Source organism: Typopeltis vanoorti, chromosome 18 (assembly GCF_054136105.1).
Source record: "Typopeltis vanoorti isolate ZY-2024b chromosome 18, IOZ_Tvanoo_1.0, whole genome shotgun sequence".
Taxonomy (NCBI): Eukaryota; Metazoa; Arthropoda; class Arachnida; order Uropygi; family Thelyphonidae; genus Typopeltis; species Typopeltis vanoorti.
Window position 1 is genome coordinate 98068859 of NC_143566.1, and position 15764 is coordinate 98084622.

General features: G+C 34.1%; 1 protein-coding gene across 4 annotated transcripts in view; it reads right to left on the minus strand.

The window, feature by feature from the left end:
- Su(dx) (WW domain containing E3 ubiquitin protein ligase suppressor of deltex) overlaps window positions 1–15764 on the minus strand; it is a 436167-nt gene that overhangs the window by 268739 nt on the left and 151664 nt on the right. For all 4 annotated transcript variants that reach the window (XM_090407874.1, XM_090407872.1, XM_090407873.1 and 1 more), the window contains one exon: window positions 10952–11047. In XM_090407874.1, coding sequence (XP_090264000.1) covers window positions 10952–11047 — 96 coding nt within the window. The remainder of the gene's footprint in view (window positions 1–10951; window positions 11048–15764) is intronic.

Consider the following 15764-nt stretch of genomic DNA (forward strand, 5'->3'; position numbering starts at 1 on the left):
GACATATTTTTGTAATACGAGTCTTTCACTCGGTCAAGTTCCTAAGGAGTGGAAGGAGGGCACAATTGTGCCACTTCATAAAGCTGGTGATCGAACTCAAGCATATCGAAACTATAGGCCTATCTGTGTGTCAGGTGTTGTGGTTAAGTTGTCGAAGAAGCTTGTGAGAACTAGAATCCAGAGTTGGGTTGATAACAATGGTATTTTCTTTGATGGACAGCATGGATTTGCTAAAGGTAGGTCATGTTTTAGTAATCTACTTACTTATTACAATAAAGTGACTGCTTCCTTGGACAGAGGAAAAGGATACACAGTAACATACTTGGATTTCGTAAAGGCTTTTGATAGAGTACCTCATGATTGGTTGACAGTCAAACTAGAGCAGATGGGGTTGGATATTAGATTGGTGCATTGGATTGGAGACTGGCTATCTGATAGGTATCAACAAGTTGTGTATAGGGGAGCGATATCCAGGAAAAGGAAAGTCACTAGTGGAGTGCCTGAGGGGTCTGTTTTAGGTCCATTGCTGTATATTTAACTTGTATATTAATGATATAGGTGAAGATTTGGATTGAGATATTCAGTTGTTTGCAGATGATGCAAAGTTGGGAAGAACTATGAAGTGTAGTGAAGATGTTGTGGCCTTACAGGAGGACTTGAATAGACTGATTGATTGGGCACGGAAATGGGGATGCCAGTTCAATGTTGCAAAATGTAAGGTTTTAAAATTTGGAAAACAAAGATGGGATGCAGAATTTATGCTTGGTGAGAATATATTGTTGGAGGTAGAGGAAATAAGAGATCTTGGGGTGATAGGTGGATAAGGATCTAAAATTTAGGGGACACATTGCCAAAATGGTGAAGACAGCACAAAGGCTTCTGGGAATGATGCAGAGGACACTGACGTGTAGAAGTAGGGAGATTCCGTTGTATAAGGTTTTGATTAGGCCACAAATGGATTGTTAATATACCACTATGTCCTAGCCACCATGAAATGGAATTTCATTGTGGCTAGGACATCAACCGGTTAAACAAGGCCCTTGTTGCTTTCATTGGGGAACCAGGAAAAACAGCAAAAAGTCATCTACTGGAACAAATTCCAACTCAACATTAGCAGAGATCAAGATTGGCACCATCAACATAAGAAAAATCAATGGAAAGGAAATGAAACTAGCAGAAGAATTGGATAAGTACCAAATCGACATAATAGGTGTTACCAAAACAAAGAAGACAAAAACAGGTGAGATCTTTCTAAGAAACTAATACAAAATGTTATATTCAGGCAATGACAATTGGAGAAAAGAGGGAGTAACTATAGTATTAAACACTAAATATGATAATAATTTTCTTGAATGGCAGACAATATCAAGTAGAGTGATGTGGGCCAATATGAGAATGGGGAACTGGACAATGAGACTTATTTTAGCTTATGGTCCCACAGAAGGTTCTAACAAGAAATTGAGGAATTTTTTGAGGCATTAGAGCGGGCAGTTGGCTCAATGAAAAAGGAAAATTTGGTCATTGTTAGAGATCTAAACAACATATCACATGATCACCAGATATACAGAAATGTTTTGGGAAAATTTGGAGAAAAGCATGAAGCTAATAATAATGGTAAACACCTCTTTGATTTCTGTTCATGACATAGATTAGGGATTACTAATACCATGTTCCAATATAAAAATATGCACAAATTCACATGGAGAGAAGATTTAAGAAATAACAAAATTCTCATTGACTATGTTATAGTTGATAGCGATGTTTTCCCACTGGTTCAGGACACAAGAGTATATAGAAAATCTGAAATAGGAAGCAATCACTATTTAGGTTTGAATGAGATAAAATTAAATTTCATATCAAAAAGAAGTGTTTAAGAAAGTTTTAAAATGAATCAACGTTGAACAGCTTCCAGAGGTGAACTGTAGACCAAAATACACAAACATCATTGAAGAAAAAACGAAAGAGTTTGAAAACAAAAACCAAACCTTGGAGATTCAGTAATAAATCCTGAAGAAAACACTAATTGATTCCATGTGGCATGCTGACTCAACAATGTCTATGCCCTTGACACCTGGCAGCGTGATACTGTAACTTGATCTGTCATCAAGTATCCATCACAGTCGTTTCTTTTTGATAGCACCTCATAAGGTGGAGTAGATCTATGCAAATAAGGATGTCTAGTTGGAGTGCCTGAAAGCTCTGTACTAGGGCCACTATTCTTTCATTTAACTTTGTATATTTGTATATTAATAATATAGGAAATGATTTAAGAGGGAAGTATTCAGTTGCTTGTTGATGATGCATAACTGGAAAAGGCAACAGTTGAAGGAAGAAAATATTGCAGGATGATTTAAAGCAATTGGCATTGTGGGCAAAGAATAATGGTTTTCAGTTTAATGTTGTAAAATGTAAAGTTATGTACTTTGGGATGAAAATATTGCATACTGTGCTATCTTTTCATCCTATATTATGGATGGTATTCGATTGCAGGAAATTGATGAGGCTAAGGTTTGGGGATAATGGTAGATAGAGATCTGAAGTTCAGACGGCATATTGCAAAAGTTGGCAAAATAGCCCAAAGGATTTCTTATGTTTCGAAAAACACATTAACAAGTGAAGATAGGGAAATTATTATCCTTCTTTATAAGGTATAATTTGTCTTGATCTTGACTACTGTACACAAATTTGGTCACCTGGGTTTCTTGGTGGATCAGGAAGTGGTGGAGAGGGTCCTGATAAGAGTGGCCAAGCTGGTGTCAGATCTATGCAATACTCATTGGGTATTGCATACTATTAATTTGCAGAGGTTAGTTCACAGTTGGCAAGTGAGGTTTTGAGACTAGATTTTTTGCTTGAAGAGTGGTGAGTGAGTGTCCTAACACTGAATTTAACACATTGATTGCTAGATAACTCATAGTTGATTGGCTATATCAGAATGCCAACTATGAGAAAGCATTTGACTGCTTTCTCATTTATATAGATGGATTTATGCAACTTACTTCACATTAATTTGTCCACTTATCTATAACGCATAGGACAACTTATTTTCAGGCATGTATAAGCTACATATTATGGTGAAGATCCATGTCCAGAACAGTTTCAAACTTTATTTGAGGTTTCATCTGCAGAAGCTAGACATGTATTACTGAGAGATGTCTCAGTGAATGAAGTGATGTTTTTCAACTAGAGAGAAAAATGACATCACCATATTTTAATATACTCTGGATTTCATGTTTGTGTACCTGATTTCTTGGTTGGAAAAATATATCATCATTGACTTGTAGAAACTTTGTACAATTGGTATTTTATGTTTGCTCTCATTGCTACTTCAGAATGTTCATATACTACTGCATTTAAATTCAATAAAAGAGCGACTCACTTAATAACAGATTGAATGCTGTTCTGTATTGCTTCAACATGGTCTGGTTTGTTGGGTCAAAACCTCAAATGATATTTTCTTGCTAAGGAGCTCATCTAGAAATGATCACAAAATTTCAGCTGCTAATACTTAATGTAAAAGTGTTAAAAATTGTTTAAAGTTTTGATGGTCAGTTCAAGTTAACACTGCTGTACTTGTACATGGATCTATTATGGGAGCTGCTTGATGAAGATAAAACTGCATTTTAAGATTTTCTTTAAGTATGCATTCTTTTTTTGCATGCTGACCATAAATCAATCTTCTTCTTAGCACTATGGTGAAAGCTTCTAAACCAAAAGACAAAATTATTGTACTGCTGAGCCTTCACAAACTGACAGGTGGTACTTTGGAATAAGTTGTTCTTAACTTGTGCTGCCATATTTTATCACTTTCCAAAATATTTTCTTCTAAAATCTCCACCAAATGAAATCCCTGCAGTAGGTCCTAAGGGACTCAATATTTCTGTGTAATCCTTAAGTACTTTGAATGCCTCAAAATAGGTATTTTCTTTTTCTCTCATTTTTAATATTAGCCAGATGCAAGCACCCGCTGACTTCGGTTTGCGATTTGACTGCATTGCACTGGCGAGACCAATGATCACATGTGCATTAGTTCTCACCAGTGCAGTGCAGTCAAATATATATCAACAAAACTAGTGTTGATACAAAGTGTCACATTTTCTTATCCTATTCTCAAATAGGATTGCATAAATTTTAGATGGGACACTCAGTAGTGATGATTCTCACATTCGTTCATTTCTCCCATTGAGCTTTATTTCCCTTTTTATATGTGAGTACTATGAGATATTCCACTCATCGAGAATTACTATTCTACCTTTCTCTACCACTGTTCTATCACTTGTCTCATTTGCAATCTTTCAAAGTACTCACTTCAGATCTAGAACTTTTGTCTTCATGTACAACAGTAGGCTATGCATTCTACAGCTGCCCTCTTGCCCTGTGTATTTGGAACAGATTATGTAACATTCAATTACTTACAACAGAACAGTTCTTTTTTTGCAGTACCCACCATGGAAAGAAAATTTTGATTTTTATAAATTAAAATACCATTTATGGAAGGTTAAAAAAAACATGGATTTGAAAACCAGCAATATGACATCCAAATGCTTCATAACATTGTACTGTGGAAATTTTATTGTTCAGTCAGACAATTTTTTTTTTTTTTTTTTTTTTTTTTTTTTTTTTTTAGAAAAAAGCATTTTAAGCTATATTAATTTTTTAGCTAGGTGGTGTAGACCAGTGCTTCCCAAATTTCTGGATGCCAGGGTCCCCTTTGGAAAAATTAAAATATTTCACGGTTCCCCCCCCCCCCTCGAAACACAATCGTAATATAGACATATAACATTATAATATTTGTTGTATTTATATTCAATACAAAACATACACAGCGAATATTGCAAAAATCAAATGCAAATATTACATTTTTAGCATTTTGCATACACATTTGACATGGCACATCATTTCATATTTTATATAGATAGATATATTGTTATTGTACATTTGAAGTACAAACACATGAAACGTAAAACGATTATTAATAAAGAATTAAAAACATAAAAGAAGTTTAATAACAATTTAATGCGATGGATGGATGTGTTTCAATATTGCTACCCCAATATCTGGTGAAATATTTGAAACTGCAATTCTTAGATTTCTGTTTTGAAATGAAACTTATATGAATAAACATATATTTACTAATATTCATTAAGCGCCGAAATACACAGGAAGTAAAATTTGTGAACCAATGTGTGATTTTTTTCCATTAAAATATAAAAAATAACAAAAAAGAAATAATAAATTATAAAAATTTAATACGTTTCTTTTAAGATAAAAAAAATCTACTTAGTCTTAAAAGATTTTAAATTTGTTTTCATTATTTCACAGGCTCCCTTGACAAAACCTATGGCCCCCAAGGGAGCCGTGGCCCATAGTTTGGGAAGCGCTGGTGTAGATCATCAATATTATTGTAAAAACAGTCATAATTTAAAATTATGAATATTTTTACAAATTGTTTATGCTAGTACATTACTTTTGGTTTCATAATATGTATTGTTGGCATTTGCGATGTGCCCATTATTGATGTTATTTTCTCAAAATGAAATGTGAAACATTTAAAAAAATTTATGTACTTACTGGATTTGGATAGTTGTGTTACTTTCAGAAATTTTATTGTGGTTAAAAATTATTAAGTGCTGTGTTATGTAAAGATATTCTCGTAAAATAATGGAGACAACACGTCAGCCATTATACCTAACTTCTTGCTTGCCACTTTCATGGAGTGTGCATGCTCAGCGAGGAGTTTGATGGGTGATTGACAGCTGACAGAGAGAGCGTTCAGTATTGAGGAAACGAAAACAACAAGAGAGCATTTGGTATAGAAGTAACAGAGAAAAAACGAGAGAGAGCTAATGGAAGTTTAAGAACGCAGATGGAGGAATTTTGTTCTTATGAAGTTTATTTAGTTGTATGTGTCAGTGGGAGGAATACTAACAGAAGATTCTAAAAAAGGAATTATAGAATTGTCAGCCTTTAAAGTGGAGGAGTTAAGACTGTAAATAAATATTGGTAAATAAAAGAAAATATTGAAATTGACGTTCTATAGGAATGTTCGAGGAAAGGCTGATTGGAAAATTTCATCTGTTTTAAGGGACGCCGGATCTATATGTTATTTCTATTGGAAAAGGAGAGGGAATTTAGCAACTTAGATAAAGCAGTAGAAGAAACCTTTTTTCATTGTATCAATCGGAATTGAACCCTTGTGCATATATAAAAGCACTCAGAAATAGAAATAATCATTATAGAGAAAATTTTATAACAAACGAGGATTGATAATAATTAATTAATAAATAATCCCTCTTTATAACAAAATGTCTCTTTTATAACATTATGCAATATTCACCAGGAGGAGATAAAATTCTGTCTATTTTTGCTATGAGAGGTTTTTTTAAATAGTTTCATCTTCTGAATTCAATGAGTTTTATGGTCAATTGCAGGGATGACTGGAGAGAAATACCAGGCAGAGAAAGCCAACTCAAGGCAGTTAACTAAGATAAGGCTAACCACCTGGCTATCAGTCATCATTGTGCTTTAGTTTCACAATTGGTCTTTTGGTTGTTCATCTACATGAGATTGGTGAAAAGGAAAACTGATAACCTTCAACTATATGATGATATAAAAGAGCTGAGGCCTTTTCTCTCTCTCTCGTACTGTATTTTCTTTCTCCTAATACTATTAGGCTCTCTTGCACCCACTATACTAACTACTCTAGGCCTACGATGAGCAGCCCTTTACTTTTTTCACTTCAATAAAGGTCGAAACCAATCTGCATAGTGACCCTTCCCAATTATGTCAAGTCTTTAGTCTCTTATATATACAAGTAACCTAGCCGTGAAGTGACTTCATGTGTAAATTTTGTTTGCTTACACTTGGATAAAGGATGAAACCAAGAATATAATTTCTTGGCATCTTTAATTCATACTTAATTTCATCCCACCAAAACTAAATGGTGATCACTTTCAAATTTCCCTGTATACTCTACTTTTATGAATCAGTGTGAAACTATCAAAAACATAACAATAACATAATGAATGAGACTTTTTTATGTCTTTGTCTTCTCTCAGTGTGAATTCACATCTTTATGATGAAACAAGGTGTTCATAAAGGGTAGACCATGTTCTGAACAGAAATCCAGAAGATAATAACATTATTTTTATTAGTAAATATATAATTATTTATATATTTACTCCATATTTTCCCACATTTCTATATGACTAATATTCATTTTCTACTCTGTTACTTAGATCACCAACAAAGACTATCTTTTCCTTCTTCTTCAGGTTGCTGTCTTCTTTAATGACGCAAAAAAATTCATACACTTCTTCTTCAGTAGAACTTTCTGTGGGTTCATAATTGCTTGCCATTCAAGATAGTAGGCATTTATTATCATATGGAATTCAGATATCAGATCTTCATGTTTAGTGCTAAATGCTATAACTACTCATGTCTTTCCCTGATGCTTACTGCCAGAATACAACATTATGCAGATGTTGTAGTCATTTATTCCATCTTCATTAAACTATAATGTGGCATTAAACTTGATATCAAAATCAGAGATATTTAACTGAACTCTGTAAAGCAGATAGCATTACACTCCTAAATAAATTCAGTACAAGACTTCAGGACTCTTTAATGAAATTGAATAACTGTGGTAACTAATTTGGCATGACAATCAATAATAAAAAAGAACAAAGTGCAAAAAGAAGCAAGAATAATCAATTTAAAAAAATTTTAAAAACTGGTTTTCAGCAAAAATAGCAAACTAAATACAGAAAATACACAGCATAAACAAAGCTTATATGGTAGAAAATCAGTTGAATAAAACTATATGGAATACATATCAAATTATACATAGACAAGACAGCGGTCAAACCAGTTTTAACTTATTGATGTGAGAGATGGGTTAAAAATAAAGCAATTTATCAAACTCTGGAAATCATAGAATGCAAAGATATAAAGTGAGGGCTGATTGTTTTTGGCAGACACTAATGTTTAAGGTGAAAAATATGGTATAAGAGAAGATATGAATGAGTTAGTTATCAGAAATAATAAAGGTGAGAGAGAGAGCAGAGACTGCAGGTCTGCTGCCAGGTTTTGATAGTCAAGATGAGGAGGGCAATGATCAAAAGTGACTTAATGTGTACATTGTGAAGAAGGATGGTGAAGGGTGTAGACAACATTTAGCGTAAGCTGGGCACACCAGCCAAAAAGGGAGCACACACATCTAATGTGCACACAAATTTTTTACTTTCTGAATTTCTAATTTGTCAATAATTTTTAAAATCCTATAAAAATGAATTATATGATAAATCAATTATTTTATTTCAAATTTCTCGAATGTCACCATTCCAATATTATTCTAACCCAGTATTTCTCAAAGTGTCATCTGTGAATCCCTGGGAGTCCTCAAGATCCTTTCAGGGGGTCCACAAGGTTCAAAACTATATTCAGTATAATACTAAGATGGTATTTGAAAATATAGTTATTTTTCATAAAAAATGTTATTTATGTTAATATGTAATACACCAATTTTAGGCATATCAAATTAAGAATTTCTAGCTTGTGACTTTTGCTATTGTGAGCACAGGCTAGTACACACATTGAGTCTGAGACTGGACTTTTGTGCACAAAACATTTATGACATGCACATGGGCTGACAAAAATTAGAGGGGATATTGGTTGTAGACCTTTAGACTGAATTCAATGGACAGAAGAAATTATGTAAGGCTGATGGACAGCAATTAATGAATTTGGAGTTAGGTGTCCAAAGAAAACATTGCTCACTGAGCATGTTCATACTGATATTTAATGAAGAAAATACATGTCTAAAAGTAATAGTTAACTAATTAAATTTTATTTCTTAATTATAAGCCAATATTTGGCCTTGGTCACCAAGACATCTTCAGAGGCACAAAGAAAAACTTATCACATGCGCACAGACACACCAGCAGGAAGACAGATTAATTTCAAAAGGCAGCCTCCTACAGTTCTAACTGACACCCTCTATGGTGCAATGGTGGAATTTTGCTGAAGATTTGATAAAGATGGTCTCTGAGATTTTTGGCATTGTGATGTATATGAATTTTGGTTAGAAAAATTTAATAATGCTAAGGAAGATTCCAAAAACAGTCTCTCTGATTTGTATCTGTTTCTGTATCTATGGCTTGGACTGCCACTCCAGAACAGCTGCAGTGCAGACGATGGATATATTTTCTATGCTCTTCTAGCAGATATCAGCTGTTCTTCCAGTTTGCATGAAGTATTTTTATTAAAAGTCATGAAAAAAGATTACTGTTTTCATGACTTTTACATGTGTTTTCTCCATTAATCATGTCACTGTCAATATGGATAAACTACATCACTCCTCTACACTTCGTATCCATCATATATATTTCAATTTAATATCAATGGTATTACAGTTTTAATATGCACTTTGCATCCATGGTAACCTGGACATATATATACACGTCATGACCGGTTCTATAAACAAGTAGCTTAGTCATGAAGATATTTTATGAACAAGCTTTGTTTCCTTACACTTGGACAAAGAATAAAACAAGAATATAATTTTTTGGCAAGTTTAATTTGCAACCTAGTGAATAACTTTCTAAATCTCTCTCTAATACAGAGAATATTAACAGTAATGTGGTATATCTTTTTATTACATGTATATGAGACATATATCATATCTGCTCAATTCAATCTTGGTATCTTTTCTGGGTCTGGCTCCCACTGATGACGTTTTAATAATGTTCACCTTTGGACTGGATTACATGAAGTAGATTTTTGGTTTCAGGCCTGTAATTGAGCAGAGTGACTGATGAAAGGTTTGATGAGTTTAGGAGTGATATTTCTGAGTTACTCCATGATATTTAGAGTGCTCTTGCAGATCACTCAGAGTTTTTGAGAGAGGTACACCTCTTAAACTGTACCTCAATAAAGATTGAAACAGTCTGAGTAGGGACCTTTCCCTTAATGCATAGCATAATAACACCTGAAGTTATGTGCTTCGCATTATGGGCTACTAAGCAACTGATGTGAAGTTCATCAGCCTCTATATACAAGTAACCTAGTCATGAAGATATTTCACATGCAGGCTCTGTTTTTCTTACACTTGGACAAAATATAAAACAAGCATATAATTCCTTGGCAAGAATAATAAATAATACATAATAAATAATGGGTATGGGATTAAAAGGCCAAGTGCATAATATATAGTGGCACTACATGGTTCTGTACTTGGACTACTGCTATTTAATTTGAACACCTATAACATATGAAATGATTTGAAAGGAAATATTCAGTTGTTTGCAGATAACAAAACTGAATAGCGTAATAGTTAATCAAGGCAAAGTGGAGCCTGTAAACTGATTTAAATAGGCTGACAGTGTGGCAAAAACATAATGGATGATAGTTTAATGTTGAAACCATAGGATTACTTGGTTATTGAAGAACACCAACAAGCAAAGATAACAAAGTCATTATTCCCCTTTATAAGGCTTTGGTACAGATCTGGTCACCTGGGTTTCTTGGAGATGAGGAAGTGGAAGAGAGGAACCAGAGGAGAGTGACCAAGATGGTGAATAGTCAATGGAATGCTCAATATGAGAACAGACTGAGTTTGTGGGCAGAAGTTTGGTTGATAAACAAAAGAAAGGGTATATGATAAAAACATTTAAGTTACTAAAAGGGTTTTAAAGGATTAACAGGAAATTTTACTTGGCAAAGAGTTAAACATAAAGTCAATCTTCGAAAATGAGTAAGAATCCTTAGGACTAGGGTGGAATATGTTGCAGTCTGTTGTGAATGCTTTGTTAGTGAATGTGTTCAAGAAGAGGTATTTTAGATATTGTAAGCTTTCACTTTGAGTCTTCAGACTCTATTGAGATTTCCATGCAATAACAATAATAATAATTAATAAATATTTTAATGAAGGTATCTGTTATGTGGTTCTTACCCAGGTGGTAAAGGTTGGGGTCTTTCCCATGTAGTACTCCTGGTATTGTGGTCTACATAATATTTACGCCCAAACTGATCATAGCGAACTTCCCACCTACAATAAATAATGCAGACTTCTGATTAACAGTACAATTTTTAAAATAATAAATTTATAATAAAATTGATTATTTTCTATCAATTTGATTATAATAATACAGCAATATATAAAATGCAGGTTGTTAAAAACACCAAGACTTTGACCCTTAAGCACCAAGGGGTGCTTAAGGGTCAAAGCTGTATAACTGAGAGGAGACCTCCACATAGCCTTTAAAGGAATGCAGAGAACCAACCAGGGCTTCTGACCTAATGTCCAATCCTCACCTTCTCGTGGTGCACCCTGTTGGTTATCTACTTTGATACTGAACGAACGAGGATGGGCTGGCAATTTGGGATTTAGCCGACCAAATTGTATTCTTATTGGTTAAACCAAAATATAGAATGATGGTACAACATGACAAAATTTCATGCCGGCGGGGGCGTCGCCCGGTTAAACAAGGCCCCCGTTGTTTTCGCCAGGGAACCAGGGCGAACAGCGAAAAGTCAGCTACTGGAACAAATCTGAAAACAAACCCCAACTCAACATCACCAGAGTTAAAGATCGGTACTATCAATGTAAGAAGCCTGAATGGCAAAGAAATGGAGCTAGCTGAGGAATTAGATAAGTACCAGATCGACATAATAGGGGTGACTGAAACAAAAAAGACCAAAACTGGTGAGATCTTTCTGAGCAATAAATACAAAATGTTATATTCAGGCAATAACAATCAAGGAAAAGAAGGAGTAGCCATAGTATTCAACACAAAATACGAGGCTAATCTTCTTGAATGGCAGTCAGTCTCAAGTAGAGTAATGTGGGCAAATATGAGAATGGGGAACTGGACAATGAGACTTATTTGTGCCTATGGTCCCACAGAAGGTTCTACTAAGGTAGAAGTGGAGGAATTTTTTGAGGGTTTAGAAAAAGCAACTGACACAATGAAAAAGGAAAAGTTGGTCCTTGTTGGGGATCTAAATAGTAGAGTAGGAAATGATTGTGAGACATACAAAAATATTTTGGGAAAATTTGGAGAAAAGAGCAAAGCTAATAATAATGGCAAATATCTGTTGGATTTCTGCTCAGGACATGGACTGGTTATTACTAACACCATGTTCCAACATAAAAATGTGCACAAATTCACATGGAGAGAAGAGGCTAGGAATAAGAAAAGTCTCATTGACTATGTTATTGTTGACAGTGATGTTTTCTCCCTGGTGCAGGACATCAGAGTGTACAGAGGATTTGAAATTGGAAGTGATCACTATTTAGTCTTGAGCAGGATAAAATTGAATTTCATATTGAAAAGAATAACATGTAAGAAAGTTTTAAAGCGAATAAAAGTTGAGCAGCTCTCAGATGTAAACTGTAGACTAAAATACAGAAATATTATTGAAAAGAAAATGAAAGAGTTTGAGAACAGGAATCAAACCTTGGAGATTCAGTGGCAAACTCTGAAGGAAACATTGATTGATTCTGCCAGAGAGGCATGTGGTGAGGTTGTGTGCAAAGATAAAAAAATCAGAACTCCCTGGTGGACACAGGAAGTTAAAGAGGCAGTGAAGGAAAAGAAGAAAGCATATCAAAAGTTCCTGGCAAATAAGTCAGCTTTTACTCTTACAGAATACAGAGACAAATGTAAGAAAGCTAAACAGTGTGTAAAACTAGCTAAACAAAAGTCATGGGAGGACTTTGGCAAGAATATAGAAAATAAATATCAAGAAGGTGGCAAAATATTCTGGAGGTTGTTGAAGAAGCTTAGGAATGGAGGAAAGAGTGCTGTAAAAGGAATTAGAGATGATAAAGGTGAAATGAAAACAGGAGAAAAAGATATCCTTGAAGTATGGAGTAATTACTTTGAAAAACTGCTAAATGAAACAAGCAGTGATGACAGCACAGTGATAAAAAACACTGACCAGGCATGCAGTCAGGAATACATATCCATACTTGAAGTAGAAAAAGCCATCAAAGGCTTGAAATGTGGAAAGGCAGCAGGAATAGATGATATTCGACCAGAAATGCTGAAGTATGGTGGTATAAGAGTCTTACAGTGGCTGCACTACATAGTTCAGAAAGCCTGGACAGAGGGACGAATTCCCGATGATTGGAGTAGAGCTCTCATAGTACCCATATATAAAAAGGGAAATAAAACTGAATGTGAGAATTACAGAGGTATTTCCCTACTGAGTGTTCCTGGCAAGATCTATGCAAGTATACTTGAGAAACGGTTGAGAAGAATTGTGGAAGAAAAGCTTGGTGAAGAACAAGCTGGATTCAGGCCAAATAGAGGCTGCCAGGATCAGATCTTCACTTTACGACAAATAGTCGAGAAAGCATGGGAATATAACAAAGATCTGTATTTAAGTTTTGTCGATTTGGAAAAGGCATATGACAAGGTGGCAAAGAGAGAAGCTATTCAATACGCTGCAGTTATATGGTGTCAATGGGGCATTATATCAAGCAATACTTAGTCTTTATTTGAGATGTGAGTCAGCAGTTAGAATTGAAGGAAGTACAGGAAGATGGTTTAATGTTAAATCTGGTGTGAGACAAGGATGTACATTATCCCCTCTGTTATTCATTATCTATATGGATCACATTATGAAGGAATGTGGTATTAAACCTGATATCAAAATTGGAGATGTTAATGTCAGCTCTTTGCTTTATGCGGATGATGTTATACTTCTAAATAAATCCGCTACAAGTCTGCAAGATTCTCTGACTAAATTGAATAGCTGTTGTAATAGATATGGTATGAAGGTCAGCAATAAAAAGACAAAGACAATGAAAATAGGCAGAATCATTGAAAATGTCAACTGTGTTGTGAATGGAAAACCTGTGGAACAAGTAAAACATTTCAGCTACTTAGGCACAATTTTTACTGAAGATGGTAAACTAAATATAGAAATAGACAACAGAATCAGCAAAGCTGGTATCGTGGGAAGTCAATTGAATAAATTCATATGGAATAAGAAAGAAATTAGTCGGAACACTAAATTAGCTGTATACAAGACTGTGTTCAAACCAATTTTAACTTATGGATCTGAGAGCTGGGTCAGAATTAAAACACTTGACCAAAGACTAGAGACCGCAGATATGAGAGTCCTGAGAAAGATTAGAGGCGTGAACAGATGGCATCAATGGCAATATCATATTAAAAATGAGGATATTAGGAAAGAACTTGACATTGTCAGCATCCAGGAATGCGTTAGCAGAGCTAATCTCAGATGGTATGGTCACTTAAATAGAATGGGAGAGGAAAGATTAGCAAAACAAGTGTTCTCTGCCAGGTTGGCAGGAAAACGACCCAGAGGAAGACCAAGATATAGGTGGATTGATACGGTACAAAGTGCCTTAGACGATAGAAATATAAGATCTGATAATGTTGGAGTCTTGACAAGTAACAGACTGATTTGGAGGAAAATTGTAGATAGGAAGTTAGTAATGATGTAATTTTTTCATGTAGTACTGTCATATCCTGTACACCCCTTGAGGGTACATGGCAGGAATTTGATGATGATGATGATGATAAAAACACCAAATAGCTATTTCATTATGCTGTCATTAAAATACAAGCACATCATAAGAGGAAGCCAAATATCAAATGTAGTGGTTCTACTGTTTAAAGTTCAACGCTCATTGAAAAAGGAACTCTAAAATAACTTTTATTATTCAAAAATCTCTGTAACTTTCTCAACACTCAGATTTTTGAACATAAATGTACAAAAATATGAACTTTTAGGACACCATTTAAGAAGCAAAAATAAATCCTTACTTTCTTAATTTGATTTATCTTTCTTGTTTCTTTTATGCACTAAATAAGTTATTAACAGTAATAAAATGGATGCTTAGGTTTTATTAGAAGAGGAGCTGACCCCTTTACCTAACCCATAAGGCTATAAATTAATACAGATTAAATTTTATTAAAAGTGCATATATGCTGTACTTTTTTTAAAGATGTTTACTTGAAAGATTTCTTCTTTTAATTTATTTAGTACTGAACTTTGAGGAAACTTGTTTTCTGATTCCATCTGTCATAACCTGGTGACGATTATTCAAAAATGGTTATCATACCACATGTATAATATGTTTTTTACTTTTCTTGTCTTTTTAGTTGTTTTCTCTCTCTTTTGTTTACTGTCTTATATTCTTGCTTTTCCATTTTTCCATATACAATTACTAGTTTTAAAATCTCATTTTAAAATCTAACACTGTCTTAGCCTAATTTATTTAGTATTAACTTCAGTATGCTAAATATATTAAATTAAAAAATATTTCAAGTAAACAACTTAAAAAAGTACAACAAATGTGTTAAATTTAGACAGTAATGATAAACGTTTAATTTATAGTTTCACTAGTAAGTAAAGGGAGTAAAAGAATTTAGAGCTACATGGAAATATTTCCTGAAATCCATAATCATTAAGTTACTTTATTGTTATTAAGACACAGCCATTGCAGATGTTAAGGTATACAAGCTGTCGAGAGAATGTTTTTTTAAAAAAATTCATGCTTTATGTGGAATTTAAATCAACAGCCTGGCTGGCAGAGTGGATACACTATCCACTCAGCCAGCCAGATTGGCACTTCTAAAGAAAGTTTGATGCTAAGATCATCAAGGAACACAACATTTATTTTAAATTTAATTAGCTATAATGAAATTATTTCATAGATACTCACGTACATAAATGTTATTTCTTGTAAAATACCTGGCTAAATATGCTGGTTTTAATAAATTCAG